At 45.8% G+C, this 19,060-nt stretch overlaps 2 protein-coding genes across 2 annotated transcripts in view; both read right to left on the bottom strand.

Annotated features, from left to right (window-relative positions):
* Znf333 (zinc finger protein 333) overlaps positions 1-2,625 on the bottom strand; it is a 13,628-nt gene extending 11,003 nt beyond the window's left edge. Inside the window, exons 1-2 of the mRNA XM_029557398.1 lie at positions 2,427-2,625; positions 1,777-1,863 (exon numbers count right to left, since the gene is read on the bottom strand). Of these exons, the coding sequence (XP_029413258.1) occupies positions 1,777-1,863 (87 nt within the window). The 5' untranslated portion in view covers positions 2,427-2,625. The remainder of the gene's footprint in view (positions 1-1,776; positions 1,864-2,426) is intronic.
* Positions 2,626-10,985: 8,360 nt separating this feature from the next.
* The window catches only part of Clec17a (C-type lectin domain containing 17A), a 10,489-nt gene continuing 2,414 nt past the window's right edge, over positions 10,986-19,060 (bottom strand). Inside the window, exons 5-8 of the mRNA XM_008855508.2 lie at positions 16,144-16,239; positions 15,784-15,935; positions 12,722-12,831; positions 10,986-11,678 (exon numbers count right to left, since the gene is read on the bottom strand). Of these exons, the coding sequence (XP_008853730.1) occupies positions 11,546-11,678; positions 12,722-12,831; positions 15,784-15,935; positions 16,144-16,239 (491 nt within the window). The 3' untranslated portion in view covers positions 10,986-11,545. The remainder of the gene's footprint in view (positions 11,679-12,721; positions 12,832-15,783; positions 15,936-16,143; positions 16,240-19,060) is intronic.

The raw sequence follows: 19,060 nt of genomic DNA on the forward strand, positions 1-19,060 counted from the left end.
AGTGCAAAGTAATTAGGTCACTAGGGTGCTGCCCTTGGAAGTTACCAACACTGTTCTGTTGGGTACCCAGTTAGTTTCCATTAAAATGTTGTTATAGGGGTTGGAGAGATGGCTCAGCAGTTAAGAATACTGGCTGTTCTTGCAGAGGACCTGGGTTCGGTAACCAGCATCCACATGGCAGTTCTCAAGTTCCAGGGGCTCCAACCCCCTCTTCTGACCTCCATGGACATTGCATGACACAGGTGGCCTTACATACATGCAGCCAATACACTCATACACATAAAATAAAAATTTTTTTAAATGTTGTTATAAAACAGCCAAGTGCTAAGGCTCATGGAACACAGAACAGGGTAAAGAGAACACCAACACACCCCTCAACTCTCACCAGCGAAGTTTCCTCATGCAACAGAATGCAATGCACGCAGACGGCCACAACTGGCCAGGTTTTAGAGAAGAAGAGGCTGCACAGTGCATGTCCGTGGATAGGACTCCATATTAAACCTCATCCACCCAGGATTCAGGGCCCATTGTGGAAGCGGGGGTCAGAAAGACTGTAAGAGCCAGTGTTGATGCATGAACATAAGGAAATAGAGGCTTTCAAGCCTCAGGGAACTTTCTCATCTGAACTTACAGCAATCAAGACCCATGCAGACTTAATCAGACAGAACCCTAGCATTGAACTGGGGAAATGGGCAGCAGGCCCCAACCTTAGCCAAGGAACTATTGGCAGTTGATCACTGCTCGGTGCAGGAGAGTTGGTTTTCTTTAATTGAGTGACTCTAGATAGGCTGACTTGACTCAAGTGAATGAACTCGCACTGAGGGACATCTAGTTACACAAAAGACCTTAACATATATGACAGAATGCATGAAATCCAGTGGGGGATTAATAGAAGGGTGCAGATGGGGGAGATGTATTGTATAAAATGCACAAAGAAATTCAATAAAAAAATACACTGAAAAAAATTTTTAATTATTTTTAGAAGGCCAAGTGTAGCCCCCTCCAACATGGCACAGAATGAAGGAGTCCAGAGACCTCAGTGAGTCTAAGACAAGTGGCTCAGCTGGGCGCAAAGCCAAGCCATGCCACCGTCCACCTACCCGATTTGGGCCAGCCTTCAAAATGAGGAACACCAATATTCAAGGGTCTAGGGTCTACGGTTTGAGGAGGTGGTAACTCAAGGCCAAAGGGGATGGTGTGGCAGGGGTTCAGTTTGTATTTTCTCACACATGGTAATACACCATCTGGTTCTAGAGCTTTTCCACACTCGAAGGCTCCCTTCCAGGTGGGATCCTGAGGGATCTCCAACTTTTCCACATCCTTTACAACAAAGCAGCCTCTCTCCTGCCAAGTCTTCTTCAGATCCACAGACCAGGTATTCCACGAGCCCTTCCTGTCCTGGTTAAATTCATTAGGCACCTTCTGTCTAAGCAGAAGTGGCTCCTGATAAGACGTGGTGGCAAAAATCTTGCCCCAGGACCCTCCTTCCAGGAGGACAATCTCAGCATCTTCAAGACCACTCTGTGCAGACAGCCCAACTTCTTCAAATTGAGTATGTGGCCTGCTCACCTGCAGGGCTTTCAACTAGTCATAATTTCCAGGAGCTTCTCTACCAAGTGGGATTGTCCCAATCATTGTGGGACAATCATAGCACACACTCAGTGTCTGGCTCACATGGATAAAAACGAGGCAAATTGTCTCTCGGTGCTGAGTTCCCAACTCACAGGTTCCTCAACCTCTGCCGGAGGGAACCAAAGATAAAGTCGGGGTTCTTACCATCTGCACATCACTAGACGGTGTGTCTTCCAAACCATCCTGCACAGAAGCCAGATCTTTGGGTTTGAGCTGAGCCCCTCCCCCCATCTAAAATGAATTAAGGAAAAATTAACTCGTCCAGAAACTCCTTTCCAATATATTCAGAAATATATGCACGGAAGGTTGTCACCAGGGACTCCTTGGATACCAAAAGCCAAAAGTGCTCAAATCCCTCATATATCATAGATATAGATTTCAGAAAAAAGCACAAAAATGAAGCTAACAGATGTTATGCTTTGAAAAAGGGACAGGCACGAAACTGAAGAGGCTAAACGATTGCCCCGCCGCCCCCCAAAAAATCCCGTCACCTAATTCATCTCGTCAATTTTTTAAGCAAATCTGACAAGTCATTCAAAGCAATCTGCACGAGACCCATACCCAACCGTCCAGCGGTAAGGCCAGACAACATTAAACCCTACACGATTACTAATGCAGATGTACTGCACAGGGGAATGCACTTTTCCCACGCATCCGCGTGTCGGAGCCTGCGGCAGCGTTGCTAAGCACGCAGCCCGGGCAGCCAGTTCGGCGCACCCAGGGCCCCCTGGCCCGCCCGGGCGGTCCTCGCCCTCCCTCCTGCCCTCCCGCCCTCCCGCGGGGCCGGTATGCACCTGCGAACGGGCCGCAGACACTCCCCGCACAGAGCACCGGTAGGCACTCAGGGAGGCCACTGCCCCCGGCCGGGCACTTCCGCTTCCAGGTCGGGGAGCGCTCGGGAGCGGAAGTGGCCGAGGCTCTGGCTCTAAAGTCCAGGGACACCTATGGCAGGGGCAGAGCGACTGAGCCTTTTTTTGTCTTTTTGAGGCAGGTTCTCCCTGTAGCCCCAGCTAGCCTGGAACTCTCCAGGAAAACCAGGCTGGCCTCGAACTCACACATCCCCACAGATCTGCCTCTGGGATGTGCTGGGAGTGCCGGGACTAAAGGCGTGCGCCACCAACCCAGCCGACCAGGCCTTTCTTTAGCCAGCCTAGGAGGAGAAATTTTAGATTCCTTCCGAGCACTTGGAAGCCGGCGCCAAAGTAGCCTCCCTGAAGGCCTGGAGAGTCAGCTGGAGGCGGGGCCTCTACCGAGGGGTGGGGCTTACGCTTGACGGACAGGGATGTGGCCAGGCTGCGCGGGGTGGGTGGGGCGAGGGTTCTAGGTTCGTGGGATGGGCGAGTTGGGCAGAGTCAGAGCTGAGGGTTTGCGTGAGTGAGCAGGGGAGGGCTGAGTGTGTCTGGGCTTGAAGAGTGGGCAGGCTTTTGGAGTGGGCGGTGACTAGGGCAGGCCTATCTGGCTGGCTCTTCAGTAATTTTCCCGAGCCTCCGCCCTTCCCATCCACTTACACTTTGATCCACTGACATTAATTCAATGCCTACGTACCCCTAAGTTTTCCCCAGACTTCCTAATTTGTGTGTTAATATTTTTATTTTTTATGTTTATAAGTGTCTTGCCAGCATTGTCCATAAGTGGATCTGTGTCATGCAATGCAGGCGGAGATCAGAAGAGGGGTAGGATCTCCTGGAACTAAAGACGGTTGGGCACCGAACCTCAAAGAGCAGCCAATGCCCTTAACCGCTGAACCATCTCTCCAGCCCCCACTAATTTATATTTTCAAGAATACATATTTGTTTCATGTAGAGCTTGCTTTTCTCACAGAAATAAGATGTGCGGAACTTTCCAAAACAGTATACAGGCAATCTGGTCTTTTATTCTGTGTATTTGTTTTGCAAATATACAGGAAAAGTTAGCACACGGATGCTTTACTCTTGGGATGCTTTACAGTGACCCTAAATTTTCCTCCCTAGAAACACCCATTGTCACCAGTATACTGATATATAGAGATACACAGATTTATTTTTTCCTCTCTTTTAAGACAAAGCCTTACTATGTTGCTCTGGCTGGCCTGGATCTCACAGAGGTCCACCTGCCTCTGCCTCCAGAATGCTGGGACTAAAGTTGTACACACTTCAAACAACCTGATAGTCTTTATACATCAAGTGTATATTGTTTCTTTCAACAAATAAATATGGTTTGATTACTGCATGTGTTGTAGAGAAGAGAGAATGGAAATGTAAGCTGCTGTGGCCATTATGGAAAACCACATAGGGGTTCCTCAAATATTTAGGACTATCACATAACTTAAAATTCTCACTTCTAGGTGGGTGGAAATAAAATCAATATGAAGAGATGCCTGCACTCCTGTATTTGTTGCAGCATCATTCACAGTAACCAAGACGTGGAAATAACACAAATGCCTGCCAACAGAAAAATGGTAAGGAAAATGTGAGCTATGTAGACATGCAGCCTTTAAAAAGAAGGAACTGGGGCTATACAAATAGCTCAGTCAGAAAAGTGCACCATAGGAACCTGAGCGCAGTCCCCAGAATGACAGGAAGCTGGGTATGATAGTGCAGCCTGTAATCCTAGAGCTAGGGAGGCAGAAACAGAAGGATCCCTGGGGCTCACTGGCTAGCCAGTTTACTTTAATTGATGCGCTCCAAGCCAGTGAGAGACCCTGTGTCAAAAGAGGTGGAGAGTGTTCCTGAGGGTGACTGATTGCCTTCTGGCCTCCATGCACACATGCATGTTGTATGATAGCTGCATATACATATGAATAAATAAAAAAAATAACTGGGCCTGGTATCTCACACTTGTAATCTCAGCTACTTGGGATGCTGAGGCAGGAAGACTACAGGTTAAAAGGCCAGCCTGGGCAACATAACCAGCGTTGATCTAAAAAAAAAAAGGAGAGGGGGGATTCTGTCATTTATGATGAGTCGTGAGGACATGCTAAGTGAAATAAGCCAGACACAGGAAGACAAAATACTGAATGATTTTACTTATAAGTGGAATCTGAACTATACTGATTGAAGAGGGTAGAATGATAGTTACTAGTGCCTGGAGGGAGAGGGAAGTAGGGAGATGTGTAAAGGGTGTAAAGGTCCATTTATGTGGACTGCATGAGTTCTGAGATGGAATGTATGTCATGATGACAGCTAACAATAGTGTATTGGATACTGTATTTGAGGTTTACTAAGAGTAGATCCTAAGTGTTCTCTCCACTTGAAAAATGATAAGAATGTGAGGTGCTGGATATGTTCCTTAGCATCATTATGGTATATTAAACCATCAAGTTATACAACTTACATATACACAGGTGCTATACCTCAATAAACTGATGTGGCAAAAGAGTAAATGGACTGGCAAGATTAACCCCAACTTAAAGGTGAGAAATGTTGAGTAAAATGAATCAACCTGACATGGAGGCCCCAAACCCTAAAGCAGCGTGTTTTGAACACTGATGGCTATATGCATGTATGGATTGGAGAAAGAGTGGATGGACAGATGGAGTGGATGGATGCATGTGTACATGGATGATGTGATGGCTGGTTTTAAATGTCAACTTGCCACAACTTAGAACCATGTAGGAAGACAGTCTCAATTGAAGAATTGCCTAGCTCCACTATTTCATGGACTGGGTCCTGAACTATGTAAGATTGAAGAAAGCTAGCTGAGTATAAGCAGCATCAAGCAGATGGCATGGCACATTTTGTCTTTCTGATCTTGACTGTGGATGTGATATGACTAGCTGCCTGACCTCCCTGAAATAATTGCCTGTGACTTGGAATTGTAAGCCATATAAAATGAACCCTTTCCTCTCTCTGCAGCTTTTTGGTCAAGATGTTTTATCACAGGAACAGAAATGAAACTAGAACGGATGGATGGATGGATGGATGGATGGATGGATGGATGGATGGATGGATGGATGGATGGATGGACGGATGGATGGACAGAAGGATGGATGGATGGATGGACATAGAAATGGGTATATGGATGCCTGGATTTGCAGGTGTGTGCAAGAACAGATGCCTACATGCATGCATTGATAAATATGAGATTTTTTTATATGAAAAGACTCCCTTTTTCATGCACTTGCCACTAAGCTTACTAACTTAGTATCTTTGGACCTGAATGTTCTGATATAATAATAATAATAAAATAATAATGAATTTAAAGTAACATAAAACTAACTAGTTAATAGTCCTGTAACACTTGTCTCAACTCCTCATATCCTAAAATTTTAGATCTTCTTCCATGCCTATTTCCTAAACCCAGCATTCAAATCTACTTCAGTTTCTTATTTCTTGATTTTACCAGAAGGTGGCAGTATGGTATAAAGACTAAGCTCTGTTTAGCCAGGAGAAAAAACTGTGGAGAGGGTTTTTACTAAGCATGCACTCACCTTTGTATTTTTAATTGACACTTGTATGTGTTATGTATTATAGTGTGGTAATTTGATACATGGATCTAAAGTGTAATGATCTAATCATGGTAATTACAATCTCTAACTTCTCAAACATTTATCTTTGGACTGTTTTATTTTTTAATATATAATAGATTCTTGTAGAAATAAGTTTTAAAGATCTCCTTCATAACCAGGAGTCTATAGTTAAGGTATTATGTATTCAATTTTGCTTTTAAAACAGGTTTTAATTGTCTCAGTTGTTTTTTTAAAAAAGATGTGTTAATTAGCTTGATCATTCTACAATGTGTGCACATATATCAAAACATCTCATTGAGGGGCTGGAGAGATGGCTCGGCAAATAAGAGCACTGGCTGCTCTTGCAGAGGACCCGGGTTCAGTTCCTAGTACCCACATAATGGCTAACTGTAACTCCAGTTCCAAAGTATCTGACGCCCTCTTCTGGTCTCAGTAGGCATTGCACAACATGAGTGCATTTACATACATGCAAACAAAACACTCATACATAATAAACTGTATTCATCCAACTCTCATTGTCACCTAATAAATGATGTGCCTCCAGCCCTGTGTCTTGCAACAAATCATGTACATCCCAACACTGAACTCCGAAAAAGCATCCTGTGGCCAGTGAGATGGCTCTGCAGGTAAGGGTGCTTGCCACCAAGCCTGACTGCCTGAGTTTGATCCCCAGGAGCCACATGGTGGAGGCAGAGAACCAAATCCCCAAGGCTGTCCTCTGATCTCCACAGGACCACTGTGGCAGGTACACACCCACACACATATATGGACACGCACATACACAGGATAGAGACACATAATAAATGTATTTTTTATTTTAATTTTTATCATTTTTATTTTATGTGAATGCATGTATGGCCTGCATGTATGTAAGTGCACCCATGTCACGCAATGCCCACGGAGACTGTTGGATCCCCCGGGGACTGGAGTTACAGACAGTTGTTAGCTGCCATGTGGGTGCTGGGATTCAAACCCGGGTCTTCTGCAAGAACAACCAGTGTTCTTAACCACTGAGCCATCTCTCCAGCCCCAATAAATGCAATTTTTAAAACTGTGTCCTACCTCACTCCCTCAGTACATCAGGTGTCACGTCAGATGGCCCCTTGTCTGGCCTGGCTGTATACCCAAAGGAATCAAAGTCAAAACACAGAAATGCCTACATAGCTGTGTTTATTGCAGCTCTATTCACATTAGCCAAGCTATAGAAATAGGTGAATAGATAAATATGTAGCATAGATACTCAACTGAGCTTTAGTCAGCCATAAAAAAATAAAATGTGACTTCCTGGAAAACAGATAGAACTGGAGGTCACCACATTAAATGACATAAGCCAGGCTCAGAAAGACAAGTATCACATTTTCTCTCATGTCAAATCTAAAAGAAACGAGTATGAAATCAGAAAAGGAATTACTAGGGAAAGTGAACAGGGTCAGTGGAGATAAGCATGGGTAGTAGAGGATATAAACATAAAGACAGCACATACACACATGAGCCTGTCATAATGCTGCCTGTCGTTGTCTTGTACAATGAATGTACACTAATAAAAGGAATCACGTATACCACCTCTCACCTCGTCCTGTGGTTTGAATGAGAAATGTCAACCACCACCACCCTTTGTTGTCGTTGTTGTTGTTGTTGTTGTTAAGATTCCATTCTTAAATGAGTTGTGGTGGTACAAGTCTGTGATCCCAGCACCGGGAGGCACCCAGCACTGGGAGGCACCCAGCACCGGGAGGCAGGAGGCTCATGAATTCAAGGGCCTGGTCTACAGAACAAGACCCTGTCTCAGAAAAGCCCTAGAACTCAGGCTGTGGTCTCCTCTCTCTGCCCAGGGTTCTGTTTCCAAGCACACCATAGCTGTTCCTTTCCCAGAATAACCAGCTGATACCATTGCTGCAAGGCCAGGGCCCTCAAGGACACTCAAGGTTATAGACAATCCCTTAGGAAGGACAATGAAAGCAACCACTGGAGGCCCTGAGAAAATCTAACTGTGCCACTTACCCACTAAAGAAAGTGGACAAGGCACTGGGCCCTTGAGGCCTGTTTTCTGCTTGTAAGATGGGACAGGAATTATTCTAAGCTCACAAAATCATGGTGAAGATCGAGTCAGTGTTGGCCAAGCATGCCAGCACACACTTGTCATCCCAGCATACAGAAGGAGGAAGCAGGAGGGTCACAAGTTCAAGGCCAGCCTGGGCTACATAGTGAGACCCTGTCTCAAAACAAATAAAAAGGAATAAAGTTGGGAGGGAACCAGGTTGGGGGAAAATGGGGGATGGATATGTTTCATTGTATACCTGTGTGAACTTCTCAAAAATAAAGGAAAATTAATACTAAAAACAACGCCAGTGAATCACTGTATGTGTGTATGTATGTGTACAGCACATAATACATGCTTTATAAACCATGGCTCATATTATTTTTATCTACTTAAATCATCCAACCTGAAACCAGGCGTGGTGGTGCACGCCTTTAATCCCAGCACTCAGGAGGCAGAGGCAGGAGGATCTCTGTGAGTTCCAGGCCAGCTGAGGTTACAGGGAGACCCTGTATCAAAAAAAAGACCAAAAGAAGTAATCATCTAACCTGGCCTCCAGCTCTCACGTACACCTTTCTGTCTTGAGTTGAACAATTGTACAAGTTGTAGAAAGCAGACAGGCCTGGCTGGCACCAACCCCCACTGTGACCCTGTTGTGACCCACAGATGTGGCCTCAACCACAGCGTCACTTCTCAACACACACACTGCAGGAAACCCATTTTCCTTTTCTAGATGTGGGAACTTCCCCTGAGCCTAAGTAAACAGTCACTCGACCAAGGTCCCCTGGGTGAAGTCTCAGAGCATGACAGTGGGCGGGTTGTGGCCTGGGTGAGAGAATGGCTCAGGCAGTGACGGGTGAGTGGGTGCCAGGTGTTAAAGTGGGAGGAAATAAGAACAGAGGAGACAGGAAGTGGAGTGTGCCCAACCGCCCCCACTGTTCTGCTGCTCTGAGAGCTTCTGTAACAGGAAAGATTCCGCTATTCATTAACAGCACTTGCTGAAGGCTAGGGAGATGGCTCAGCTGGTAAGGTGACTGCCACACAAGCACGAGGACCTGAGTTCAGAGCCCCTGGAACCCATCATTAAAAGCTGGACTCTATGGTGCACACTTGTAATCTCAGTGCTGGGGAGACAGGAGCAAGCGGTCTAGCTGATCATTGGGCCCCAGGCCAGTGGGAGAGCCTATCTCCAAAACCAAGGTGAAGAGCGAGGAAGAACAGCAGGTTGTCCTCTGGTCTTCATATTCACACACATGTGCACATGCACACACACACCAAAAAAAAACATGATTATTAAAGAACACTGCTGATCAATAAATTAGTCCAGAGGAGAACACATCTACCTACCCTTAAACACTAGTGATTATCCAAAGATGTTATTGTGCTTAGCTGAGACAGTATCAACCCTTGGATGGTGTTTTTGGGTTTCACAATGAAACAAAGGGCACCTCCAGAATTTAGTGGGTATTATGGGGTAAGTTTTATCCCCCAAAAGTACTTTTGCTAAAGTCCCAACCCTTAGCATTTTAGAATGTGACTATATTTAGAGACTGGGTTTTCTTTTAAGGCAATGATGAAGCCAAGTTCCCTGGGATGGGATGCAATGTGACTGGTGTCCTTAAGAGAAGAGGACACTAGGACCGAAACGCACAGTAGGAAGACACGTGAAGACACAGCAAGGGGAAGACAAGCGTCTACACTCCTCCAGAGAAAGCCACCCTGCTGACACCCTGAGCTCATCCAGGGAACTGTGAACAGATAAATTTCTGAGCCAAACGGCACATGCCTGTCATCTCAGTATTTCAGAGGCTGACGTAGGAGGATTGCAAGATCAAGACCAGCTTGGGCTACATAGTGGAACTCTGTCACAATAAAGCAGACAGCTGGGAAGATGACTTGGTGAGTAAAGTGCTTGTCTCACAGTTAGGCGTGATCTCACATGCCTTTAGACCCAGCACTCTGGGGGCAGAGGCAGGCAGACTGTGAGATGGCGGCCAGCTGGGTCTATATAGCAAGTTTCAAAGCAGCTGAAGCTACAGTGAGATCAAGGCCCAGCCTGGTCTACATAGCAAGTTGCTGGCCAACTGAGACTACAGGGAGGCCCTGTCTCAAAGAAAAAAAAAGGAAAAGAAAGTGCTTGCCTTGCAAGAGTGAGGACCTGAGTTTGAATCCCCAGAACACACACAAAGCTAGATGGGAGGCCACATCTCTGCAACTCTAGTGTGTCCAATACCAGATGGGAGGCAAAGACAGGAGAATCACCGGAGGCTGTGGGCCAGCTAGCCTAGTGCAGCAGTAAACAAGAGACCCTGTCTCAAACCATGTGAAATGCAGGGACAGAGACCCAAGGTTGCCCACTGACATGCCCACATATAGCACAGCATATATGTGCCTATACTCACACACACACACACACACACACACACACACACACTACACATACATCATACATCTCATGTAGACACCCAAAAAAAGAAAACAAAAATAAATGCCTGTTGCTTAAGCTGCCCTGGTTAGGTTGCATGCTTACAGTAATCCTACAAACTAGCATGGTGGACCTGAGTCACACGTGAAGTCACTGTGACAGCACAGTGAAGCCTGGCTACATTATGTGGGAGGTCTTGCTTGCCTGTATGTTGGAACTTTCAAGTTCCACAGGCCAGGTCTTGGCAAAAAGATCTGAGTCTGCCTCCTAGCTTGTTACTGATTCTGTCCCAACCTCTTCCTGGGATTTGATCAATACCATCTTGACAGTCAGAGAACTTGTATTTTTATTTTTCTTGTGGCCATGACAAAATACCTCACAAATGGAACTTAAAGGGTTTATTTTGGTGCACAGCTCCAGGGCAGTCTGTCATGATGGGGGAAGGCACAGTGGCAGGAGTGGCAGGCAATCCACAGTCATGTGCAGTCCACAGTCAGGAGGTGGTCAAAGAATAGTGCTGCTCAGTTCTCCTTTTCAGTCAGTCCGGGAGCGCCCTCCCCCAGAACAGCACGGCCCACATTTGAGGGCTGTAGGGGTGGTGTCTTCCCACCTCAATTAAACTATAGCAAATTTTTCACAGACATGCCAGAGGCTTCTCTCTTCAATGATTCTGGAGCCTGTCAAGTTGACAGTATCAACCATCACCTATCTGATCAGGGTTCAGAGAGGCCAGGGCATTTCATCCTGGGTCGATGTTTGACTCAGTGCCCAGCAGGGCCAGTCTCACTTTCCAAGAGTAGTGACTGCTACCTTCTCAAGTGTTCTGCCCTCTCCAAAAGCCCCACCTCCTTCTGAGTCGCCTTCCTGCTCAACCAATAGGCAGGCTTGCAGCTTGCCTAGTGACTGACTGTGCTTCCCACACATTCATATGAGTTCTGAAAAGGCCAAGTCCAGGGAAGAAGACAGGAGAGTGAGGCCTGAGCAGACCCAGCCTTGCTCCCAGTCAGCAGGAACACTGCCGCTCACAAATCCAATACGTAGTTTTGGAGCAAGAGAGGTCATTCCAGGTGCCTCCCCTGTTCATGCTGGCACAATCCTCATTGTTGCTATTGTTAGGCTCATGTGGGTCCCAGAAGCTGGATGGAAGAGGAAAGGAAGAGTGGGCAGAAGAGGTAAGTGAGGCGATCACGGAGGTGATGGTGGTGAAACTTCTGTAACAGACAAACAAGCCACGCACATGTGCCCAAACCCACACTTGGCCAGGTGGGGTGGCACAGGCGTGTGATCTCAGCACTCAGAAGGCTGAGGCAGGAGGATCACCTGTTTCAAGCCAGTGTGGGACATACAGCAAGACCCTGTATCAGCCAGTGAGATGGCTCAGCACTAAAAACACTCCTCTGATGACCTGAGTTTGATTCCCAGAACCCACGAAAGGTGGCAGGAGAGATCCAACTCCACAAAGTTATCTTCTGACCTCCACACACATGCCTGCCATAGCATGTGTGTGCCCACACTCACTTGCATGCATCATACACAAATAATTAATAATAATAATAATAATAATAATAATAAAATCGAGCTGGCCATATGGCTCAGCAAATAAAGACAATCCTGTAGTTGCCCTCCAACATCCACACTGTGGCATGACCCCTCACACACACACAATAATAAATACATGTAATAAACAGTTTAAAAGACAGAACACTGGCCACATCAACCAACTACCAACACTGGTGAGAATTCAGGGAAAGAGGAACCCTCATACACTGCTGGTAGGAGTGTAAACTGGTGCCGCCACTGTGGAAATCAGCATGCAGGCTTCTCAAAAAAAAAAAAAAAAAAAAAAAAAGTCCTCAGACTAGAACTGCTATACAAGCCAGCTATAACTACTCACTGCCGGGCACACACCTGAAGGACTAGAGTCAGCAAGCAAAGACCCGCACAGCCTTGTTTACTGCTGCACTCACTAGTCACTAAAATAAGGGACCCGCCCAGATGTCCACCAACAAGTGAACAGACTTTTTAATGCAGCTCACAAATATAATGCAATTTCATTCAGCAGTAAAGAAAAATGAAAATTTTGAGAACCTATCTCAAAAAAATTTATTGATCCTTTAATCACGTTCCTATCACCTGCACCAGGCCCACAGAGGAGACAGGCAGACCCCAGGACACTTGCCTTAATGTGACAGGAGACCCATCCAGCCATCTCCAGTCTCCTTCTTGATTCTTGTCACTCAGCCCCAGCCAATATACCCTCGGAGAACCATGAGCCTTGGCCACAAAACTCTGCAAGTACAAATTCTATTCAACCATCATCAGTTCTTCTACACAATGCCATGGTGAGGGGGTCCCTCACACTAAGCCACATACTTAGGGTATGAGCTTGTTCCTGTATTGATTCTTGTCCCCATGGCATACAGAGTAATAGCAGTACCTTCCCCCCACTGTAGCATATGGGCTGAGAATAAACATACAACCATCTCATGCTACCGGTGGCCCTCTCTGCTGTTTGGATGTGGTTTGTCCCCATCCCCAGTATAGCAGAACCAACACATGGGAACGTTTGACAGGTAGAGCCCAGTGCCCGGTGTCTGCTGGTCTCAAGGACTTACTTAGTTCCAGCAAGAATGGGTTGTTATAAAAAGAGCCAAGCATGGGCCTGGGGAGATGATTCCTTGGATAAAGTGCTTGCTGCACAAGCATGAGGACCTGAGTTCAGATTTCCAAGCATGCACATGAAAGCCAAGTGTGACGGCATGTGCCTGTAATCTCAGTGCTTGGGAGGCAGAAACAAGCAGATCCTGGGGTTCAGTGGCCTGCCAGCCTACCTGAAATGGCAGGCTTCACATTCAGTGAGAGACCCCATCTCAAAAAAAATAAGGTGGGCCGGGCGTGGTGCCGCACGCCTTTAATCCCAGCACTTGGGAGGCAGAGGCAGGTGGCGCCCCTCCTTGGTCTCTGGCTTCCTGTTTTCCCACACCATCTTTCCTGCTCACAATCTTACAAAGATGCCACCTTTCAGGTTGAGCTAGCCCTCCAAAACTGTTTGAAGTTTCAGCCTCCAAACTGTGGGCTAAAGAAACCTCTTTTCTTTATAAAATAACCAACTTCAGGTATTTTGCTACAGTAACTGACAATGGACAAATACATATCCTGAGTCTTGATTTCCTCATTTGTAAATGGGATGATAACAGTAGCTACCTCTTCACAAGGTGAATATAAAAGGATTACTGAATTCATAAACTTCAAGCACTCAACTGGGATATCTTAACATTTAACATTTGAGCAACACTTTTAACAATAGTAACTGATCTTTTCCTTTTCATAAGATTTTTTTAACTATGCGAGAGATTTTTGAGTCAGGATCTCACTCTGTAGCTCTGGCTGTCCTGGAACTTGCTATGTAGATCAGGCTAGCCTTGAACTCACAGAGATCTGCCTGCCTCTGCTTCCTGTATGCTGAGATTAAAGGTGTGTGACACTATACCTGGCTATTTTAAATTGTGGAGTGGGAGGGTGGTATAAGTGTAAGTGCAGTGCTCACAAAGGCCAGGGAGCATCAGATCTCCTGGAACTGGAGTTACAGGCATTTATGAGCCCTTCCGGTAGGAACAGGACTCAGATCCTCTGGAAGAGCAGCAAACACTGTTAACCACTGAACCATTTCTCTAGTCCAATGTGTTTCTTTTTGTTTCCCTGTTATTTTTTAGCTACTTTGTAACTCTAGTCTACAGCCCAAGGGATTCATGAAGGAAAAAGCAAGGAAGGGCTGGAGAGATGGCTCAGTGGCTAAGAGTGCTTACTGCTGTTGAAGAGGACCTAGGTTTGGCTTCCTGTAACTCCAGTTCCAGGGAATCCAGTGACCCCCTCTTTTGGCCTCCATGAGTACTGCATGCATGTAGTGCTCCTCCATACATGCAGGTAAAACACTCATTCATATATATATATATAATTTTTAACATATATGTAAATAATAATAATAAAATATTTTTTTAAAAGAAAAAAGAAGGAAGGCTGGGTTGTTCAGTGAGTAAAATACTTGCCACTCAAGAATGAGGACCTGAGTTCGGCCCCAAAAGCCCACATAAAAAAAACAACAACAAAAAGCCGGGCAGGGTGGCATGTGATAGAGCTCCTGCCTAGAATCCTCCAGTGAGAGACTGGGGTAGAGCACCTGCCTAGCATATGTGAGACCCTACGTCCATCCTCAGTACCACAAATAATAATAATAATAATAATAATAATATATTTATGGTCAAAATCTTAGACTTTGAAATTAGCTACCTAGGCTCAAATCCTAGCTCAGATACTAATTTTGAGTGAACACAAACAAGTTATTTACAGGTACTGTGCCTCGGTTTCCCCATCAGCAAGGTGTAACTGATATGTGGGAATGGCAACAGGACCTAACTTCAGTAGTACTGGGTCACTGGCATTGTTTACAGATATCTCAATTCACCTTCTGGAGACATACAACTGACACCTTATTTCCCAACTGCCTAACAGAGTCTCCAAAACTAAGTACACATGAAAATGTAATAGGAATCCAGTCACTTTGTAAGGTAATTTAAAAATAATAGGGCTGAAGGATGACTCGGCAGGTACTCGTGCTTGCCACCAAACCTGATGACCTGAGTTTGATTCGTGGGACCCACACGGAAGAAAGAGAACTGACTCCTGCAATTTGTCCTCTAACCTCTCTATACATGCCCTGTGGAATGTACACACATACACACATACACACACACACACACACACACATACATAAATTTAATTTAAAAATAAACAAGAAGCCAGGAACTTTACATGACTACTTCAGGAGTACAGGTGAAAACTTTGAGCTACAGTACCTCATTTGCCTAGAGACTCTTTATTACTGCAACATAAACAATCTTCCTGACTGATACACTCATTTATAGAGCTCTGACGATCATATATGTTAATGAATGTAAGATGGTTCAAAATTCAGTCTGGGAAATAAAAACAGCTTAAGAGACAGTTATCATACTGTTTGCACGATAGATATAAAACTGAGATGCATCAAGGTCCATTAAATACAATCAGGATTTGAACTCCAGCCCAGTGTACCCTCCTCACTTCTGCATCATACTATCTCAGTAAGATTCAGCTACTAGAGTTTTAGTGGTTCAAAAAAGTAAGTCCAGTTTTCTCTCCACCTAGAGAAGAAAAGGATGTGTGAATTCTAGAAGCTCTCAGGAGCTACTGGGGACAACTTACATGCTCAGCGAAGCTATTGATGATGACCAAGTGAGAATAACTCTCCTGGCAGAACTTCCGGGCTTCATCCCATGACTTGGTGCTTGGGGAGAAATAGTAGCATTTGCCCTCAAAAGGGATCCAGCCATCAGGACAGATGGACCGAGAAGGGTCTAGAGACAATACAGGATGCTGTCATATGGTCTTGGAGTTAGGGCCATGTGCATATTATGCTATGTGTGGTTGTGCAGGCTATGTACTGCTTAACTAGAGGAGGCATCATTTACACAGGCTTTACTGAAAATCACTCTCATAGAGTGGTACGACATGCTGATTCTTCTATGTTCCCCATCTCTGAGAAATTCCTCAAGTCATACTCACCTAATAAGCTCCAAAGTTCCACCAGGGATTGGTTAGTGTAAGCTCTTACATGGTCAATGTCCTTCTTGAGGCCAGCTAGCGCCACCATGCCAGTCACTGTGGAAAGGGCCTGTGGGTTAGAGACCCAGGACCACATTCACCCACCCACCTCATCTACAGCCTACAGGCACATCCCAAGAAAGTGAGTCCATTCCCACCCAGGCCTATGGTACGGATCTGCAAACCGTGCTCTCAGGAGGCTAAGACAGGAAAATCAAGAGTTCAAGCCTGGGCTACATAGCAAGTTCAAGGACAGCCTAGGCAGTTTATTCAGAGTCTGTCTCAGAATTAAAAGTTGAAAAAACAAAATCAAAGGGAAAAAAACGTGCCTGGCATGGTAGTGCACACCTTTAATCCCAGCACTTGGAGGACAGAGGCAGGTGAATCTCGTGAGTTCAAGGCCAGCCTGGTCTACATAGTGAGTTCCAGGGTAACTGGGGCTACAGGGAGACCCTGTCTCAAAAAGACCAAAAAAAAAAAAAAGAAAAATCAGGGCAGGAGGAAGTTGGGAGATGTAGTGCAATGGAAGAGTACTTGCCTAGCGTGCCCAAGGCTCAGACTCAGTCCTCAGCGCCACACACAGAATTTAAATCACACTCCCACTGCGTCCAACTTCTAGTGGGACATGTGGAATTCAGAAGCCATGGCTCAGTGCTCAGAGATCATCAAGTAGCCCAGAGACCAGGTCTTGGTGGTCTGGGACAGCTGGACGTGGTGGCCTTCTGAGGGTAAATTTCGAGGAGGAGGGTGATTCAGTGATTGCCAGTGTAGGATGCAGAGCAGAGGCAGCAGCACCCTTTACCCTGGAGCCCACACATCAGCACTGAATTTTATACTCACTGGGGATAAGTGACTAGCAGCTGTCTATAGCAGTGCTTCTAATAGAAGTGTGAGTCTATAGCAGTACTTCTAATAGAAGTGTAATGTGATGGCTAGGGCCACAGCTGGGGGCTAGAGCTCTTGCCTAACATGCAGGGCACAGGTTCAATCTCTAGCATGAAGGGGGGGGGGGAGAGAGAGAGAGAGAGAGAGAGAGAGAGAGAGAGAGAGAGAGGGTAGGAGCAGGAGCTGGGGAGATGGCTCAGCCAGTAAGAGCTCACTATACAAGCACAGGACCTGAGCTGAGTTTGGTTCCCAAGAACCCCTTAAAAGGATGGTGTAGTGTGCACTTGTAGTCTCAGCTCTGGGGAGGCAGAGACAGGCAGATACCTGGGGCTCCCTGGCCAGCCAGCCTAGTGTAGTTGGCAAAATCCAAGCAAGTAAGAAACACTGTCTCACCAGGCATGGTGGTACACACCTTCAATCCCAGCACTTGGGAGGCAGAGGCACATGGATCTTTGTGAGTTCAAGGCTAGCTTGGTCTACATAGTAAGTGCCAGGCCAGCTGGGTCTACAGGAAAACCCTGTCTAAAAAAGACGGAAGGAAGGAAGGAAGGAAGGAAGGAAGGAAGGAAGGAAGGAAGGAAGGAAGGAAGGAAGGAAGGAAAGACTGTCTCAAAAAACAAGGTGAACGGGGCCTGAGAAACAACTCCTGAGGGTGACCTCTAGCCTCCATATGCGTGCACACACATATGTACATCTAAGTACACATTAACACACACACAAAGAGATTCAATATTGATCAATTTTGTAATTTCAAAAAAAGGGGGGTCTCACTGTATAGCCCTGGGTGGCCTGGAACTCACTATGTAGACCAGGCTGGCCTCAAACTCACAGAGATCCCCCTACATCTGCTCCCTGAGTGCTGGGATTAAAGGCGTGCACCACCACACCCAGTCAAGCCATATTTTTGGTCCTGTAAAATGTGATGCCATCAGGGCTAGGTTGTAGAGGGTTAAAGGAAGGGATTATTTTTTGCTACTGATTTAAAAAATAAAAAGACAGGAAAATCAAGGTCTCCGGTCACAGCCAGACTTTATTGGAAGCAGAAGCACACACAAAAAAGACACAGAGACCAACTTCCAAGGCACAGAGGGGATCCAGAGCTGGTGTGTGCATCTGTTCAAAAGGTTGGGTGTTCACAGACTTGGGATGGGGCCAGTTCCCTTTCTCCCTTGGAATTGGCTAGTTTGGCTTATCAAGGGGGAATGGATAATCCAGACAAAGAAAGGGAAACTGATTGGCTCCTGCCACAACCCTTCTCCCCACCCCTTCAAAGATTTGAAAGTCTCCCCCTAACAGTTCCCTCTGAAGGAGGGCAAAAAAAGTCCACTAAGTCTCTGTCTTGGAGACAGAGAAGAAGCAGAACTTTGGCCATCTTAGATGTTTAAGTGTCTGTCTGCCTGTCAGGGACCTATCACCTGGTCCCTCAATATTTTATCAATTTTAAAATATATTTCTGTGAATTGGTGTGCCGAGCATGGTGGCCCAGAAGGAGCTTGATTACTCACGACACTGAGCATCAACTCAGGTTTCATTTCATAGATTCCTATGAAGGCTATGAAGTGTCTTATCTTTTTACTTCTTTTGCAGTATTGGGTATAGAACCCAAGGCCTTGCTCAAGCTAAGTAAATGCTCCCCCACTAAAAGCAATCCCAATTTGAAGTCAAGAGACAAGCCAGTATAATGGTACAGGCCTTTAACCCCAGCACTCAGGAAGCAGAGAGGCAAGTGGATCTCTGTGAGTTTAAGGCCAGCCTGGTGACTTCCAGGCCAGCCAGGGCTATATAGTCAGGCCCTGTCTTTAAAAAAACAACAGCAACAAGAGACACAGGTAAAATGAACTTGATGACTGGGGCTATAGCTCAATGACACAGCACTTGTTTGGCATGCATGAGGCCCTGGGTTCCATCCCAACACCACAAAAATAATGATATAATAGTAAAGACTAGCCAGGCATGGTGGCACACACCTTTAATCCCAGCACTCAAGAGGCAG

This window comes from Nannospalax galili, unplaced genomic scaffold (genome assembly GCF_000622305.1).
Source record: "Nannospalax galili isolate Female #2095 unplaced genomic scaffold, S.galili_v1.0 scaffold47, whole genome shotgun sequence".
Taxonomy (NCBI): Eukaryota; Metazoa; Chordata; class Mammalia; order Rodentia; family Spalacidae; genus Nannospalax; species Nannospalax galili.